The sequence below is a fragment of the Seriola dumerili genome, unplaced genomic scaffold, assembly GCF_002260705.1.
Source record: "Seriola dumerili isolate Sdu_G_001 unplaced genomic scaffold, Sdu_1.0 BDQW01000149.1, whole genome shotgun sequence".
In the NCBI taxonomy this organism is placed as follows: Eukaryota; Metazoa; Chordata; class Actinopteri; order Carangiformes; family Carangidae; genus Seriola; species Seriola dumerili.
The window spans coordinates 13385356-13403039 of NW_019174404.1; the positions used below are offsets into that span (position 1 = coordinate 13385356).

Genomic DNA, 17684 nt, shown 5'->3' on the forward strand with positions numbered 1-17684 from the left:
ACACCGAACATATTCGGAGGAGTACTCATGTTCGCCATCCATCAAACGGAAACCCCCTGTGAGCATCACAGCAATGCACACAAGTAATCCACGTTGGCCATACATCCAAATCCTCAGGCTTTTCTGCAAATGTATCTTCCTGATTTAATGCTTGCGAGATACTTTACTGGCACAGCTACGACATTTTGATTTATGTCAGGAGACAATTCTGTAAATATTTAGGGATTTTTGTCTTCATTATCAGAGATATCTGTTTCCTTGTCTCTCTTTGCATTTTTCCTCGGCCAGTAGTCTGCACTGCAACTACAACTTTCTCTGTCAGGCTTAGAGGATAAATGTACCGTAAGCTTTGTTTTATTTGAATGAAACACCTCCAAAGTTGCAAGTCAAGTGCTTAAAGAGAACACAGGTTTTTTTGTGTATGTTGTTTGTAGTCAGTAACGGTACTTGTTAATATGAACAGAATGTCAACTTTTGCTACTGATAAACTTTTCCTCTTCTCTCTGTCTGGTGGCAGATATGGAAATTCTGAGCCCGGTAAGTTCTCCCTCCCTGTCTTGGCTTTTGAAATGTTTGTCTTAAGACGATATACTTTAGCTATCTCAGCTGGAGAGTTTGTTTTGATTATATAACTTATTCAGACCATATTTTGGTAGATAAACACTCCTAATTAGCACTAAATATGATGACAAAAGCAGAGATACTGTATGAATATGAACACTGCAATGAAAAATATAAGCAAAATCCTTTTTTGACAAGTGATATTTGCTTGTTTTTCAGCCAGCTGTTGTGACTGACTCACCACTGAAATATCCAGGTATTTTTTTTCTTGGCTTTACTTGCACAGATCAAATAACACATGTTCACCCTTCACAAGTGCCTCAACACTGCTGTTTAAGGCCTCTTGTGGTTTTATTTATTATCTCTAAGCTTAAAAGCCAATAGTAGTTTCAGCCAGGCACAGACGTGATGTGTTTTCTATAAATTGCTCGCTCCTGCACAGCGGTGGCGGTCTTAGTCCTTGTCTGCTCTGCCTTCACGCCAGTGAAAACATTGACATTAAAGTCTGAAGGTCCCCTTCATTCATTAAGTCTGCTTGATTTATTTTGGTCATTGTACTGTTTTTAGCTCGGAGAAAAGAGTAGATCATTTTTATACAGCTGCCCAGTGAGTGACAGCTAAGGCAGTAGTGGTTGGGAAAACAAGCAGTGTATCGCAATGGTTGTGGAGCGTGATAATTTACTTTGTGAGACAACGTTATTGGTTCTTTGTATTCACACTCCCTCAATCCCTCTTCACAGAGACTTCTCCAGACTCCTCCATCATCGACCTCATGCCAGATTCGAAGGAAACGACCCCAACAGACTCAGTCACAGGTAAAACATGTGACCTGGTGTTAACTGAATGCAGAAAGTGACACATATCAAAATACAGAAAAACCCTGATTTGAAAATAAAATAGAGAAACAGAAAACACTTTCAGTGCTATTAGTTTGTTCATTAAAGCTGGGGTGCAGGACTTTTACATATAAATTAACATTTGTGACATTCAAGCCATTGCCAAATGAGTCCACACAATGCTGATTAAGCCTATCAACAGCAGGTAAATCTCTGTATTTCGCTGTATACCAGTTTTAAATCTGGTGTCTGTGGCAACATTTCTGCATCAGTAGTGATGCATTTTACGTCGAGCAGCAATGATTGGTTTGCCAGAGCTGAGGAGGGGAGAAATTGTAGCAATGGAGTAATGGCAGAGCCAATGGCAGAAATACCTCAGAAGCATCCAAGAAAAGTTTCTGATGCTCCAGATAAAAAGAAACTCTGTGTTCAGAGAAAGGATTAGAGGTCTAAAAGAGAAAGCAGTCAACAACAAGGACAAACACGGCACTTATTCTCTCCAGGCCTATCTCAGTCTGCAGCAGCGACGACTGCTGAAGCTCGTCTCGTCTGCAGTCTCCAAAGATAGCAACAGTTAAGCTAAGCTAGCTATCTTGCTTCCTGAAAAAAAACACACTTTGCCAGCAATAACCCAATCCCAAAATGACGAAAACACTGTCAGAACAGAGTAAAATATGGGCAGCAGAATGAAATAAATGGAAATAACTGATGTAAATCAGGTTATTACACTGGATGCAAATCTAAAATCACCAGGTGGGTATGGGGCTGTAGGACAACCATGCGCAAGAACAGCATGAAACTGAATTCTTCATTTTTTATGTTCTCTGTCAACTGCTGGCAAACAGCGGCATTTCTCATGAGGCATTTTTGCAGGCTGACCCAGAGTAAAGCTGTGGAGAGCTTGCATTATGCTTTTATTTGACCCCTTTTCTCCAAGCCAAGTTGGCTTGAAGATGCGGCACTGCACAGAGGGTGAGAGGGCGAAAAACCAAGAAAGAGTGTGCCTCTTGGAAGGGGAAGCTATCCTGAGTGGACAGGGGCCAGATTTATGACAAATGCGGGAAGAAGGGAAAGACAGAGTGAAAATGTGTGCGTGTGACAGAGAGAGGGAGGTGAAGCACAATTGGAAGGTTAAGGAGGTGAGGAGAATTTATAATAATCCTACAGAAAAAAGACATTCTGTAGTTAGATTTTCCCTCCTCAGGGTCCCAGTTGAGTGTCTTTGTTTTACCACAGTCCATTCGGATGGAAAAAGACAAGAACAACACTAATGTCAGGCTCTACTGTGCATGACCTGTTTCTCGACGACCCCTTTGTAAACGCTCCATACCACCTGTTAGAACACTACGGTGCTGTAAAACCTGTCCTCTCATCCAAAACCCCACCTATAAAACAGCAAGATGGCTTCCAATGGAGAACAACATGTGTTCTTGGAATGTGCTTTTTATTTTTTACAGTGTCTGTAATGTTGTGTAACCTTAGGTCACAAAAATCCTCGTCTGCATTCTGAGTAATAACTGTGCACATCTCTGTGGCTTTTGTTATAGGTGTTGACAAATGTGCCACCACCCCCACCATATGTGGTCATGGGAAATGTATTCCTGTGCAGACGGGCTACACCTGCCAGTGTGAACCAGGATTCAAGCTCAGTGCGCTGCAGACCAACTGCATTGGTAAGCAACGATGGGAGAGAGAGGGAGATGGAATAAGACAGGGGTAACGGTGGGACGCTCAGAGAGAAGGAGGGGCACACAGACACACACATGCTGACACCACAGGCCCCATCGGCTCTGTCTATCATCATCACAGTGCAAGCAAGTCTTCAACACCAAACATTACACGGCACAGAAGCCTTGAGAAATTAAGCGAGCCAAAATGAAAGGGATCCGTTTGTTTATGTTGACCTGTTCCGTGATGCCTGACAACAGCGTACAGGCCGTCCAAAGAGCTGCCACAGTGCTGTGATCCCTTACCTCACATTGAAGGCCTTGGCCCGAGCCTCTGCTCCACCCGGCTGGGCTCAGGCCCATCACTGAGGAATGCCTGTATAGTAGAGGAGCTCCAAAGTGAGGGCCTGGAAAGTGCACAGTCTTGCTGCTGCTGGTGAAATGGAACTGCAATATGATGTCGCATTCGACCTTTTCTACTCTCCTTCTCTGTCTTTACCTTCTTTCTCTGTCCCCCATGGCAGATGTGAATGAGTGTGACGAGGACCCATGTGAAGGGAAGGGCCGCTGTGTAAACAGCTATGGCTCCTACACCTGTCAGTGTCACAGCGGCTACAGCCAAGTGATCACCCAGAACAGGAAGTTCTGTCAAGGTGAGACACAATCCGAGGAAAACGGTAAGAGATGTAATGTTTCCAGGGGATGAAAGTCACCACAAGCTGCTGTTGGCTTTCTAATTCTCTGTTAGAGCCCCACAAGTATTTGTCTGTCAGCGCTGTTCATTTAAAAAGCATCCTGCCCTAATTAATGCTGTGGAACACAATAGTCACTTTCTTTTCCGTTCTCCTTGGTTCTCATTCAAACTGGCAGACATTAATGAGTGCAGCATGCCCAACAAGTGCCAGAATGGCAAATGTGTCAACACAGAAGGATCTTACACCTGTGAATGCAACAGTGGCTACGCCAAGTCTTGGAGAGGCCTGTGCGAAGGTGACATGCATACACGCACGCACAAGCACCTACGCACACAGTCAAGCTCTTATAACACACACAATCCTAGCCAGACCTATTTGTTTGCTGCCATGAGTTAATGTGTAGCCCAGTAACAAAACACATGTATTTTCCTCTAATCGAAGCCAGGAATAAAACTATGAGAGAGCTATGCTCAGTTCGTGACAGAGCGATTGTGTGCTTGTATATATTAGCATTTTTGACCTTACACCCTTTCTTCCATGCATGTGCACATTGTTTCAGTAACAACTAATTCAAATGATTATTTTGGTGTCCCACCTCCTCCCTGAGCAGATGTGGACGAGTGCAGGGATCCCAGCTCCTGTCCTGACGGCGTCTGCGTCAACACTCTCGGCTCCTTCCAGTGCCAGGCCTGCGGCCCGGGCTTCAGGCCTGTCAGTGAAAGATGTTTGGGTAAGGCAACCCCACACCCCATCATAGCAGCAGCACCACCACCACCACCAATACGCACGCTCCTCGGGGTTTTCCCTCTTACGCTGTAAAAGCTTCCTGTCTTAGGTAACATTTACGTAAATGAAACTGCTGCTCCCGGTTGGCATCACCAAAAATAACCGTGGCGTCATGGCAACGAGCCGTGCCATTAAAGACCTGTTGACAGCCTGGGATGCAGCACAGTTCACCTAATAGCGCGAGCTGAATTAGTTTCAATGAGCTGAGCTTTTTGCTCAAAGGGACTCAGACTGTTGATTTTTATAGAATAGATTTTATTTTATGCTTCAAGAGTTCATATTGGATGTTCTAAGTCCAGCGTGGACCACTACTGAGCCCACATGACAGCCTGAAACCACAGTGATTGTGGGCGTAGCAACAGCTCCCCACCCTCTCTCTCCATTCAGTGTTTCCACGTATGATATATCAGCTTCTCCACCCAGCAGCCTCTGCATATCCCCAATATTGTTTAAACACATTCACCGTGTTATTGCTGATCTTTCGATATCACTGGCCCCCGTAAAAAGATTGTTTATAATACTTCAATTTGGGAGAGTCCAAATATTTTCTCTTGGCCACAGCCTTGAACAAACAGCGTATTATTGTTGGAGAGCTCCGGCCACTGTACTCTTGGGCCCGGTGGAGGCCAGCACGGCTTTATTACCACTGCTGAGCTAGGTGAGAGGACTGAGCAGTCACAGGAGATGTATGAGGAGGTCAGACGGTCAATTCCCCACAGTGAAGAGGTCTCGATACGCAAACAAATTCTCCCAGTCATCCATAGTGTTGCTGTGGTCTGCTGTAAAACTCTTACTGCAGATTATTAGCTTTGAATACACAAATGGTGGAAAAACTGCATTTGATGTGTGTTTTTGAAGCTAACGCGCTAGCAGCTTCCAGCCTGAAAGTTACATAACAGCCTGACTGGTGTTACTTACCACATCCCCTCTTTAAGACTGTGCACCCCTCTAATTTGTTTGGAAACCTAAACTCCTGGAATAAGGGTTCCAGAAATGTGAAAACCTAAACGACCAAATGGGGATGAAAAACAAGGAAATCAGCTTTAATAGTACTTTGGAGTTCTTTATAATCGATTTCTCACTGATGCCCTCGTTTAAAGTCTCATGATTTCCTTGCCTCCAAAGAAAACACCACTTCAGCTACTTTGTGTTTGTCAGTCCACTAGTATTATTCGTTCCCTGTACATCTGTGGGGTATAAATAGTAACTTAGAGGAACCTGGTAAATGAGGGATAACACTGGAGGTAAATATTTTTACTCTGAACATCCACACAGGCAGCACTCACAGCACCGCAGTATACGTCTGGCGCTGTGGGAGTCACATAAAACAGGCAACATGAGTGCTGGGTTTCCAGTATTTGCCTCAGTCAATTGACGGTAGCTCAGTAGTTTGGGCCCAATTGGCCGAATCGTGGATAAGCCTAATTGCTGGTGTGATAGAGAAAACAGCTCCATTCCCTTGTCAAGGCTTATCGCGGAGGCCTGAGAGATGCCGGATGATTGCAGAAACAAAGCATCGGGCCACACTGACAGACGTCTGGCAGTGCCCGCGGCTAGGCAAACAAAACCCAGTCTGTGACTCTCTCGCTGTGTTTTCACTGTGTGAGCTCTGTTTCAGAATCTCTATCACCTCTCAGTAACGTCCTCTCTCCACCTCCGTTGTAGACAAATACTTTTCCTTCCTCTCCCCCTTCCCCTTCCTCTTTTACTGTCTCCCTCTCCGTCTCTTATACTCACATAATCAGACCTCAGTTGCCTTGTCTCTCTGCACCTTCATGAGACCTGAAAAACTTGCCATTGTTAACACTTGGTAAATTCCACTATAAAACATTATTTCTGCATGAGGTTTTCCACATAATTCCTGGGTCAACTGTTCTGACTCATGAAGTGGAAAAGACAGCTACTGCTGCAAATAGTAAAAGGCCTTCATGAATGAGGTTTGGGTCTGTGCACTGATGTAATTTAATGACTGCTGTTTGCAGTCATTTTGCACACTAATTACACTGTGATTGTTTCCCCTTTACTGCTGTAATGTGCTTACACAGCCCTTAGTTTGTACACAGGTCTTAATTGTTATTTTCTGTATCTTAATGCCTCCTGCTGCAAAAGCTCACTTTTGCCACAGGGATCATCAAGCTTGCATCTTACACTTAATCTTATGTTGAAAGGTTGGTTCACCCAAATTAAAATACACATTTTTTTTCTTCCCTTCAGTGGTGCCAATGAGCCATACAGGTAGTCCTTTTCCCATGTTTAGAGGTTCTTTTTTTCAGGTCTCTGAAGGTAAACTTTGTTTGTGTAGACTTATACTGTATGTAACAGTGACATTTCTTTCTTCGCTGCTCGCTGTTTGCTATGTTTCCGTTGGAATGACTTTCTACTAAAGAAACAGTTCCTCAGAAATCTGCTAACAGTGACATCAGTGGATTACCCAGAGCAACCGGGGCATTGATATGTTGCTGTTGGATGTTTTTGATGAAAATTTCAATGCTTTGTTTAATCACAGTGTAATTGTGGCAGGATAAAACCTAAAATCATATTCCCATTCATGTGTCCTATCCTGATCCCTTCTGTCCTCAGATGTAAACGAGTGCTTGAACCAAACGATGTGCGGTCATGGTAGGTGTGTCAACACTGAGGGCTCCTATAGGTGCAACTGTTTCCAAGGCTACCAACTCTCACCGGACAACATTTGCCAAGGTAACTATCTGTCAGGAGATCAGTCAGACATTATTAACATCCCAGTTCAAAGTAAGAGCTCTGTGAATAGTTCTCCACAGTGCTACTATACAGAAGCCTTGCGGCGCCATTGAAGGTTCATAAAGAGGCTACAAAGAGTTAGCAGTTGCCTTTATTTTCTGAGGCCCCCTTTTTTATCCTCTCTATCTTCTCCCCAGATGTGGATGAGTGTGTGCTCCCGGGAGTCTGTCTCCACGGCCGCTGTGTCAATCTGGACGGCACCCACAAATGCACCTGTAACCATGGTTACCAAGTCACCTCAGACAGCAAAGCTTGTGAAGGTCTGCAAAGGATTATCTATGTAGGGTGTAACTCATCACTGCATACTCTGCTCGCGGAGCTCTCTCGACAGCAGCATAATGTCTGCAAATTGTTTCTTTTTGTTAGATGTCAATGAGTGCGCAACTGGTAATGCATGCCCTGCGGGAATTTGCATCAACACAGCAGGTTCCTACACTTGCCAGAACTGCAGGCCTGGGTTCGGACCATCTGTTGATGGACTGAGATGTGAAGGTATGAAATCTGCTGTCTAATGATTTCCACTAAACTGCACTTTTTGATCGTTTTAGATAGTGATGATTTGTCTGCCCATCTGTGGCGAATTTGCTCTTTTTGTTGTCAGATGTGGATGAGTGTGCCCAGGCTGACTTGTGTCTGGGCGGGGTGTGTGCCAACACGGAGGGATCCTACACCTGCACCAGGTGTAAGGCTGGCTACAGAGTGTCTCAAGACCGGCAGAGGTGTGAAGGTAAATCCAGTCTACAGCTCGTTCAGTATAAATCTCTAGTGCTGTTTCGACTATTTAATGACTCACTCAACACATCGGGGCGGTTTGTCAACTTGCCATTAAAACTCCTTTGCCGAACTGAATTCCCTCCACGTATTATCCAGTCTTGTAGAGATGTCTGTGCTGATCTGCACATGTTTCCCACAGATATTGATGAGTGCCAGTCCCTGTCTACCTGTGCCAACGGGATCTGTCTAAACTCAGAAGGCTCTTACACCTGTGAGAACTGCCCTACAGGGTACACAGTATCTTATGACGGGGAGCTCTGTGAAGGTTGGTTTATTACACACCACTCCTCTGAAAGGAACATCACATGTATCTTAAATTCAGACTCATAGAGCTGGTGGTGAAAGTCCTTCTTGCCTTCCTTTGTGAACTTGGAGCTTTTGTCTTGGCTGCAGAGACATCCCAGTCCTGCAGAGAATATCTAACAGTGTATGTTGTTTCACGCCAGATATTGATGAGTGTGCGCTGCCCACTACATGCCCCCAGGGAACATGCACAAACACAGGGGGTTCCTTCACATGTATCGTCTGTCAACCCGGTTTCAGAGTCTCTGAGGATGGACAACAGTGTGATGGTGAGGCTATTGTCTGTGTTTGTGCAGGAATGTGCTTTGTTATGTTTGTATGCTTGAACACAGGTGTGTGTAGCCTCTTCTATTCAAGCATGCCAGATCATGCTTTAATACCCATCAAAGCTGCGGTTAAGGGTGAATGTGCCAGCTCTCTGGAACATCTTCCCCAGCTGGGATAGGTTGTATGTAAACAGCATCAGGTGTGACAGCTTGGACTAAAAGCCCCTTCATCTGTGCTCAAAATCCCAAAATACTCCTTCTAGACATCACATCATAGCTGGATCCTGGACCCCTCCGCCTCTGGCACCGCTCATTTAATCCTTGCTCAACACAATGAGACACCAGCCCTCAAATAGAACAGGATGATGTCAGGCGAATGTCCTGCAGATAGCTCAGCTAAAAAGACAGAGGTGTCGACATTTGTAATTCCATGTTCCAGTGATTACTGATCTAACTGATTACAACTGGCGGGCTTTATTTATTTGAAGCCAGAGATGATAATCTGTGCTATGATGTGTCTGTGTATCTGTGCCCAGATGTGGATGAGTGCTCGGTGCCTAACGCGTGCCCAGGCCAGCTGTGCTTGAACACCCCGGGATCCTACACCTGCAGGAGCTGTGGAGCCGGCATGCAATTGACTGAGGACGGATACAGCTGTGAGGGTAAGACTGCATAATGTATTTACCTACCTGACTTAGGAAAGCTTTAGCTGCCACTATCGTGAACATTGGACCAAAGTTACAGTAGACCACAGTAATAGAGGACCACGTTAGACCTAGAACATGATTACAGAAAATCTTTACAGTACTCAGTAATTTGTCATGACATGATTTATGAGATCAATGCAGCGAAACGGCTGCTTTGACGAATCCAGGGAGGTTAGATCTGTCATGACTTCATGGGAAGCAGAAAAGGAATGATTATTTAAATGGATTCAAACATGGCCTCAGTTAGTCATATATACCGCGGTGTGTTTTTCAGTGGAAGTGTGGATGTAGCCCGAGAGGAAGATCCCCCACTGATATGTGTCTTTGCTCTGGGAAAAAGTTTTACAAAACAAGCCCGAGTCCAAGTCGGCCTCTGATAGGATTTTAATGGATGTCTCTGATGCCATGGAAAATATTAAGGGCTTAATTTGAAATGAAGTCAACCACTCCCCTGCCTTCCATGTACTGCAGCGAGCTCGCCCTGTTGAACTCGCTCTGTTCACCCAAAGGCAAAACCGAGCCGTCTCAATCACTTAACAATGGCCCGCACTATTTTCTCTGTAAGAAATACAATCTGTACCGGCTCAAGGAATTTCCAATGATCACATAACAGCGAGCCAGTGACTGTTTGTAGATACAGTAATTATACGCCACCTGTAATAGCTTGCTGTTTTGGATTCAGTGACCATCCTGCATACTTATCTTTCCACTCTTTTTAATAAAACACTGTCAGTGCGATCTAATAAAGAGGGCTTTTCTTACTCTATGTTTGGCTGAGTCACACCAAGCCATTAACAGTTTTTAACAGATAAGAGAGTGAATTATCAAAAAGTGGACTCTTTAGAGGTCCCTTTACTTAGTACGATAACCTATAGCTAACCTTTCCCTCTTCTTCTTCTTCTGTCTCTCAGACATCGATGAGTGCCAAACCCCAGGTGTGTGCCCCACGGGTGTTTGCACCAACACAGAGGGCTCCTTCTCCTGCATGTCCTGCGACCCAGGCTTCACGGTGGCGCCCAACGGGCTCTCATGTGAAGGTACGGTACAGTGGGTGGTTCGCTGTGGTCACTGAAATTTACGATGGCTGCGCAATCCATTTCACAGTCATCTGTTCCAACGCACTATAGTAAGAATAAGTCATTACTCGCTGATGTAGATGATGCATGACTTTTCTGACATGTTCACTGTGGTCTGGAAGCTCTTCATCCATATGACAAAACTTGGGCAAATTTGAAGTGAGACCCAGTGATTTACAGCTGGTGTGAATGTGTCATGCCGATGACGTCTGTGTATGTGTCAATACAGATGTGAATGAATGTGATGACACTAGCCTGTGTCTCGGAGGCCAGTGCACCAACAGCGACGGCTCTTATAGCTGCTCCTGCCCTGCTGGTCTGGAGCTGGTGGATGGGACGTCCTGCAGAGGTATATATATATATGTACACACGCACACACACACACACACACACACACACACACACACACACACACACATACTGTATGTACTGTGGATCATGTGACACATAAAACATACCATTAGTGGTTAACCGTTTCTAGCGGCTTACCTCATATTGGCATCTTGACACAGTGGTGTGTGTATGTTTGTGCTTGTGTGTGACAGATATCAATGAGTGTTTAACCATTGTGGGAATCTGCGGAGAAGGAGACTGTCTGAACACTGAGGGCTCCTACTCATGCATCTGTCCTGATGGATATACCACCATTGATGGAAGGACCGGCTGCCAAGGTGCAGTAACACACTGCAGCATGAACAGTAACAGCAATGGGAGATTATTTTTTAGATGAATTTTATGGGCTTTGTGTAATTGGGTGAGGCAGAGTCAAAAATGGAGAAAGTTGGTAATAATGTAATAATGGTTTTTAGCACATATTGCTCAAGTCATTTTACAGTAACCTTGTTGGCTTGGACACGTTTCTTCATTCAGTGCAGGCAGGCTGACAGACAGAGTGTCCTAACCATGCTGCCCTGGGTGCTGAGGCCAGGCCTGGGACCCCTGGCATGGGTGCTCAGGCTAGCCTTTCTGTGTAATGGACCATGTCCTCATCAACTGTCTCAGCTCACTCGCTCTCAGCTCGGACATCAGTTTGATGTTATTCCAGCCGCACCCAGTGACCCTCTGGTCACAGCGATGGGGGGAAAAAAATGTAGCCTGATCATCAGCAAAGGAAGACTTTTCTTTTCAACAAACCGGAGCATTCGCTGTCAAAATACATGAAATAACTTTGGCTAGGATGTCAGAATTGGATCAGTGTTATTTCTGCTGGGTGTTGTGGGTAAGAGGTGAAGTTAAATAAATAGAGGGCTGTCTGGCAGTGAAATATCCTGTCATGATATGATGCAGGTAGGGTTGGATCTCTGGGTCCAGGACCCTGTGAGACCCTGGCTTGGTGCTGTAATGGCTGAGAGTAAGAGGACTTGGGTCCCTCCTTGCACAGGGACATTCTTCCACTGAGGGTTTTGGCCTTGGAGTACCTTAGATATCGTCTGCAGACTCTAAGCAAACTGCCCAGCCTGCATCAGGTACTTTGGCTGCTTGCCACAACAAATACAGGGCTCTAATTATCCTATAAATCAGCAGTTGTCGTATATTTTCTTGCAGTCTGCCATTGTGTGTACGGTGCTGACACAATAAAAGCCAGACCCCTCTGACATGAGCCTGCAGGGGAAGGTGAAGGGAAGATGAGGGTACGTGAGTTTATGGGAATGAAAGCGGGGTTTAGTCAGGTGAGGCCAAAATGATGCTTGGCCTCAACCTGGCCAGTCTTTCAGCAAAAACAGAACACACATACTAAAGGACTGACAGCAGACTGAAACACATCTAAACTTAATCCAAATCATCAGGTTGTGCCATAGACTTGCTCTGCCTTTCAATACAGGCTTTGAAGCCCTTGAATTAACTCCAAAGATATCCAGTCACAGCATATTTATGTGTTTACTTATAGTCTGGAGCATTGATTTTTTCCCCCCTCCCTATCTTTTGCAAATGGGTGTTTACCTTGTCGTCTCTGAAAGATTCATCTGATTATCAAAGGTTGGGAAAGGAAGACAGGCTTTGATTAATTTTCTCTCCGCTTTCCTGCCTTTTCTTCCACCTTTTACCCCAGGTCCAAGTACCGTATAAGTTATGTTGTAATGCTGCAATTATCCACCAATCTACAGGTAATCAAGCATATAGCGTTCATTATTAATTCTTACGAGTCGGAGGGAAATGTTCTCAGCCTGAAAAGCTGAGGTAGAGGTTTTTTCTCCCCTTGTTTCCTGTTTGCCAGTACACCGATAAGTGCTCCAAATGGCCCATGCATCTTGTGTTCAGACAAGCGCTTGATTACACATTCTTTTTGTGCTACTTATGAAAAAGAGCGGTTTTCCCTGTGGATTGAATGAAGGCAGAGGATATATGGGGATATTTAATGATAATCAATATGTAACAAATCTCAACCCCAATTATCTCTCTTAATTAGTCCGTCTTTCTTTTGCCCTTCTCTCTGCCTTAGATGTGGACGAATGCAGCAAAGACAACGTGTGCATTCGGGGGAACTGTCTCAACACTGATGGCTCTTTCTTGTGCTTGTGTGAGGCTGGTTTCAAGTTCAACGCCGACACGGCCGACTGTGAAGGTAAGACGGAATGAAACTCTCATACGATGTCCTGTTGTGTATGTCATAGTGATGATTGATCCCGGAAGTTTCTTCTCTCTGAGCAAACCAACATGTCAGCATTAGCTGTTTGATCGCCATGCTGCATTTCGGCTGAGGCGTACAGTTGGATATGATTGATTATCTATAGCCAGTCGGGACTGGGCTCCAGTGAAAGTGTCCAAGCCTGGCTTAGAGGTTTTTCCTCCATAGCTTCAGGACTCAGGGGTGCCTGGATTACGTGGCTGGAGCCCTGAACTCCCTCTCTCCCGAGGGAAGTATGAATGACCCCATTGTGAGCAGGAGGTGTTTCTCCCTCTGGAACGTCTCCCTTTAGCTCCTTCACAAGTTCTTTAGTTGCTGTGATAATATTGTTCTTGGCCACTCCTGTTGCCTGCTGCGTTTACTGAGGACAGCTACACCACAGGCCCCCTGGCCGACTCCTGCTGTACAGCCATTACGCTGGAAGCTGAGGAGCAGTGGAGGGAATAATACTGTGTGTGCGGGGGTGCGTGTGTCCGTGTTAGAGTCTGATTGCACATGTGGTTGTGTTTGTGCCTCTGTTTGTCAGTCACTAACCAACATCTGTCTCTCTCTCTCTTTCCACAGACCAGGATGAGTGCAAAGAGTTTGGAGGCTCAGTGTGTGGTACCTGGCGCTGCGAGAACACCATCGGCTCCTACCGGTGCTTCATGGGCTGCCAGCCAGGCCTTGAGGGAGAAGACACCACAGACTGTGGTGAGTGGTCAAACCACATACAGTTAAATACTAGCACATACAATTATGTTCAGAAAAAATGTGCAGCCCAACTGTCTTCAGGCCCAAAAGAATGAGCCTACCTATTCTTGTAGCATACATGTTCCCTAATTCAGTCCATTTACCATTCATGCTGTAGTTAAAGATAGACAGAGAGAGAATAGAGAGTAGCCTCAAATCAACTCACCACTCCACATACTCTTTACAGCTCTCCCTCCTCGCAACGTTAATGATATCTGCTTGGCACGCAGACACAAAGGGGCCGATGTGAATCAAAAGCTATCAGGTTCTCCAAGTCCTCCCGCATAAGAGAGCATGGGGGAGATGAGGTGAAGTGGCCCCTGAAATTGGGGCACTTTAGAAAGAAGAGTGCACTGTCACTGGAGGCAGTGTGTGAGGCCAGCAGCCGATAATAGTCTCATCCTTCTGACAACGGAGCTAATGGAGTGCCTCTGGCAGAGACACAAGGTGGAACCTGATCACTGCTGTTCTCCTTTTGTGAGGGGATACGATTGTCAGGCCGGCTTATACGGTCCCTTACTTCTTTGTACTCCCTATGGAGGAGCCCGGTCACCCGCGTTTGCTGGCTAGGTTTGCAATTATTCTACATCTAGGCCCGCAACTGGCCAACAACAACAGACACATCTCCATGACCTCCCGAATACATGGAGCCTTACTATGTGTTTACTGGCAGGATTAGACACCTCGGGCTCGAGACATTAATGTGGTTTGTTGCACAACGATGTGAGTTTATCTCTCTTTATTTTCTGGTGCTGCGTTGCTTCCCTTTGTTGCTCTCACAGAATCATAAAACAACAAGTTGGGTTTATGAGAGACAAAAACAAAAGGCCAAATATTTTGCTCTTATTAAGACGGGATCCAAACAGTCATCGGAGAGTGACAGGCGAAGAGGGGAAAGCAGTCTGAGAGCACCGGATTGGAATGATGTGTTGGACTGAAGCTGGAAGCTTTGGGTGTTTGTGGGTGATTGTCTGTGTATGTGAGTTTGAGTGTGAGTGTGTGTGCATGTGGTTGACTGCGGGTTTTTTTGCATCCTTGCTCGTGTGTTTGTGTTAGAGAAAAAGGACCAGAGACTTTAACGATTTTGTAGAGATTCACTCGGAGTTTGGTGCAGCTTCACATATTCTCATAACCCCGAGTTTTTATTGGACAATCAACAGATGGAGATCAGGGGGGAATATGCTGCTGCAGCGCTGATCAGAGGCAGATCGGACCTGCGCCCCCTCCATCACCCTCATCCCGGCTACGTGCCACTGACTCTTCACTGCACTTTATAACGTTGTCTGTCTGGCACCAGCTGAAGGGTTCAGGGGCCTGTAGTGTGATAAGGGCAGATTGAAACCAGCTGTTCACCTCAGCTCCTCTAGAGTCCAAACACATCAGTGTAGTACGCATTGGTGTGTGATTTAACTATGTCCCTGGCAAGTGTAACAAGAGACAAAGGCTTCCACTGACTTATTATATGCTATATGTCACACATCATCCTACCTGACATGTCCCGTGGAGCATGATGAAATCTTTAGGTGGGACCTGATTGAAACAGCTTCACATTGTCCCCTATGGCGTCACAAAACTCCCAGTTTAACGTGTTTGTATGGTTGCCCAGTTATGACCACGTCTGACCATCTTCTCTCCCTGTTGCTATGTTGGGACGCCAGCTGCTCGTGTTTTCACTAGACCCCACAACAAACACTCAGCATTGACTCACAGCCCCAGTTTGAGAACCAAGCCCTCTTACCCTCAGAAGCCCGACACTACACACAATAGTGGCTTGTTTCACCTCACGATGGGAAGTTGTGGGAGATGCTGCCGTCACCCCAATAAAAGTCCAGGGAGGGAGCTCGATTACTCTGGGGCATTTTTGTCTGCTTGTAAAAATCATCAAATATTTAAGAAGAGGCCAGACGTTGTAATTTGCTGTTTCTGTGAGGGGCGTTGTTTTATTTTTACTCACCGGCCTTTCGAAGGGGCAGCGGTTGTCTTTGGCTCTGGTCGCAGTGCTCATTTAGATTTAGAGGCCATGATACAAAAGGGAAAAACAGGGTTTTTTCCGCAGCAGCGCGTCAGCCACAACTGTGCTATGAGGGCTGCACTCAGCCCCGCCACGTTACTGTACACAGTGGTATGTGTGAATGACTGAATGTGTGTATTCCCAGGTTATTGTTTTTAGCTTTAACTCAACATCATGCTCATAAATTCCCTCAAGCTATGCCTTGTCTTTAATAAGACTTGCCCAAGGGAGGAAATTGTCTGTGGTCACACTCTTGCCAACCTCCCGCCCCTTTAAACGTATGGAAATCTAAAGACTTTACCATGTGTGTGTGTGTGTGTGTGTGTGTGTGTGTGTGTGTGATTGCTCACGCCGTTGTGCAGACATAAGATGATGTTTTTTCATAGAACCACACACACAATATGATAAAGTCAGATAAAGCGCATTAACATGCTTCACTGAAAACAAATACCTCACCTCAGCTTTGTCCAGTCGCATCTGAAGTAACCTCTACATATGGGTCCAATCACACAAGGGGTTGCCCAGAGAATATGGGAGAGGTGTAGGCTGCGGAGGGTGAGCCAACAGTCACTGATTCCCATATACACGTTGCCTGCCACCATGTGCTCTGGATTAACACATGGCACAGAGACCAACACTTAACCTCCCTCCACTCCCCCCCAATCCTGGGTCAGACCATGAGGATAGGTGCATATTGGGCCAGGGTCGCCCCTTAACCTCAGTTTCTCTCATCTCAGCTCAACTCCTTACCCTCTTCCCTGCCTCAGTTCTTCCCTGCGGGTAATTTACAGCGCTGCAAGTGTCCTAACGTTACTCATTATTGCATGGAAAGACTAAGAAAGGCGATCCCGTGTCCTGCTGGTGTGAGACTCGCTCTTGGAGTTATCTCATTTTGTATTATTCATTTTTTCCCACAAACCATTAGTGCTGTCTATGATGAGCAAGCTGACTCTCTCCGCTTGGATGACAGATCTGAATGGCTGGTCAAGCAGTGCTGCTACTAAAACACAAACCAGAGTCAGATAGGCAGAAAAAAACAAAGGCCATTCAAATTGTTTTGGTCTCGATGCTCTCATTCCTCTCTGGGATGATACTTTGATTGCGTCTCATCACAACATGTGGTTCGCAAAAGATTTTGTTCCACGTTACACATGAATGAAAAGCCGCCTGCAGACACTGATTATTTCATATATTAGCAGAGAGCTTTCATCGCCTTCCTCTCAGACCTCCCAGCTGGCGGCCGCTGTCATTCCAACATTCCTAACTCCACTTAAGTGCTTCACACTTGAGGAAACGTTCCTCAAACTCTCGATACACAATACCCTTCACCTTACTCTCAGAATATTCTTGATAGAGCTTTGGGAATATACTTCTCATATTTTTCAGTTACATGCAACATATTAAAGTGTCCAAAAAACTACGCCACTTCTGCACTATTTCGGCATCTCACTCCCCAGCTGCAAAATGCAAATCCGATGGGTTGGCGGTTTTCAGTATGTGTCCATCCATTCCTCCATGATCTCGCAGCCATTTGAGCCCACAAGTCTATTCTAGAAATTTTGGTCCTTTACAGCAATTCCCGTGAAAGGTTTTTACAAATGACAAAGACAATTTTGTCTCTGCAGTTTTATAAGCTCGTGGGAGCCCCTGTCTCTGACCCCAGAGGCATGTTAGAGAAGTGGCCAAGTCAGGACAGGAACACTGACAGAGGACGAGTCCCCCAGCAAGCCTGAGAAAGCAGTTGTCCGTGTTGGAGGGGAAGACAGGGCTCTGGCCAAGAGCACTGTTCAAATCAAATCAAATCGGTTGTGGTTTCCCTGGCCCTCTTCCTTCCTTTCTTCAATGGATACAACCTTTATGAGTGCTCAGAGGCAAAATAAAACT

At 45.5% G+C, this 17684-nt stretch overlaps 1 protein-coding gene across 1 annotated transcript in view; it reads left to right on the forward strand.

Moving 5' to 3' along the window:
- The window catches only part of LOC111225964 (latent-transforming growth factor beta-binding protein 2-like), a 46611-nt gene that overhangs the window by 18374 nt on the left and 10553 nt on the right, over positions 1-17684 (forward strand). The window contains exons 9-28 of the mRNA XM_022751030.1: positions 518-537; positions 781-817; positions 1302-1376; positions 2945-3070; positions 3326-3463; positions 3589-3717; positions 3935-4054; positions 4370-4489; positions 7126-7245; positions 7443-7565; positions 7672-7797; positions 7907-8032; positions 8219-8344; positions 8526-8651; positions 9185-9310; positions 10267-10392; positions 10661-10780; positions 10977-11102; positions 12872-12994; positions 13622-13750. Coding sequence (XP_022606751.1) covers positions 518-537; positions 781-817; positions 1302-1376; positions 2945-3070; positions 3326-3463; positions 3589-3717; positions 3935-4054; positions 4370-4489; positions 7126-7245; positions 7443-7565; positions 7672-7797; positions 7907-8032; positions 8219-8344; positions 8526-8651; positions 9185-9310; positions 10267-10392; positions 10661-10780; positions 10977-11102; positions 12872-12994; positions 13622-13750 — 2262 coding nt within the window. The remainder of the gene's footprint in view (positions 1-517; positions 538-780; positions 818-1301; positions 1377-2944; positions 3071-3325; positions 3464-3588; positions 3718-3934; positions 4055-4369; positions 4490-7125; positions 7246-7442; positions 7566-7671; positions 7798-7906; positions 8033-8218; positions 8345-8525; positions 8652-9184; positions 9311-10266; positions 10393-10660; positions 10781-10976; positions 11103-12871; positions 12995-13621; positions 13751-17684) is intronic.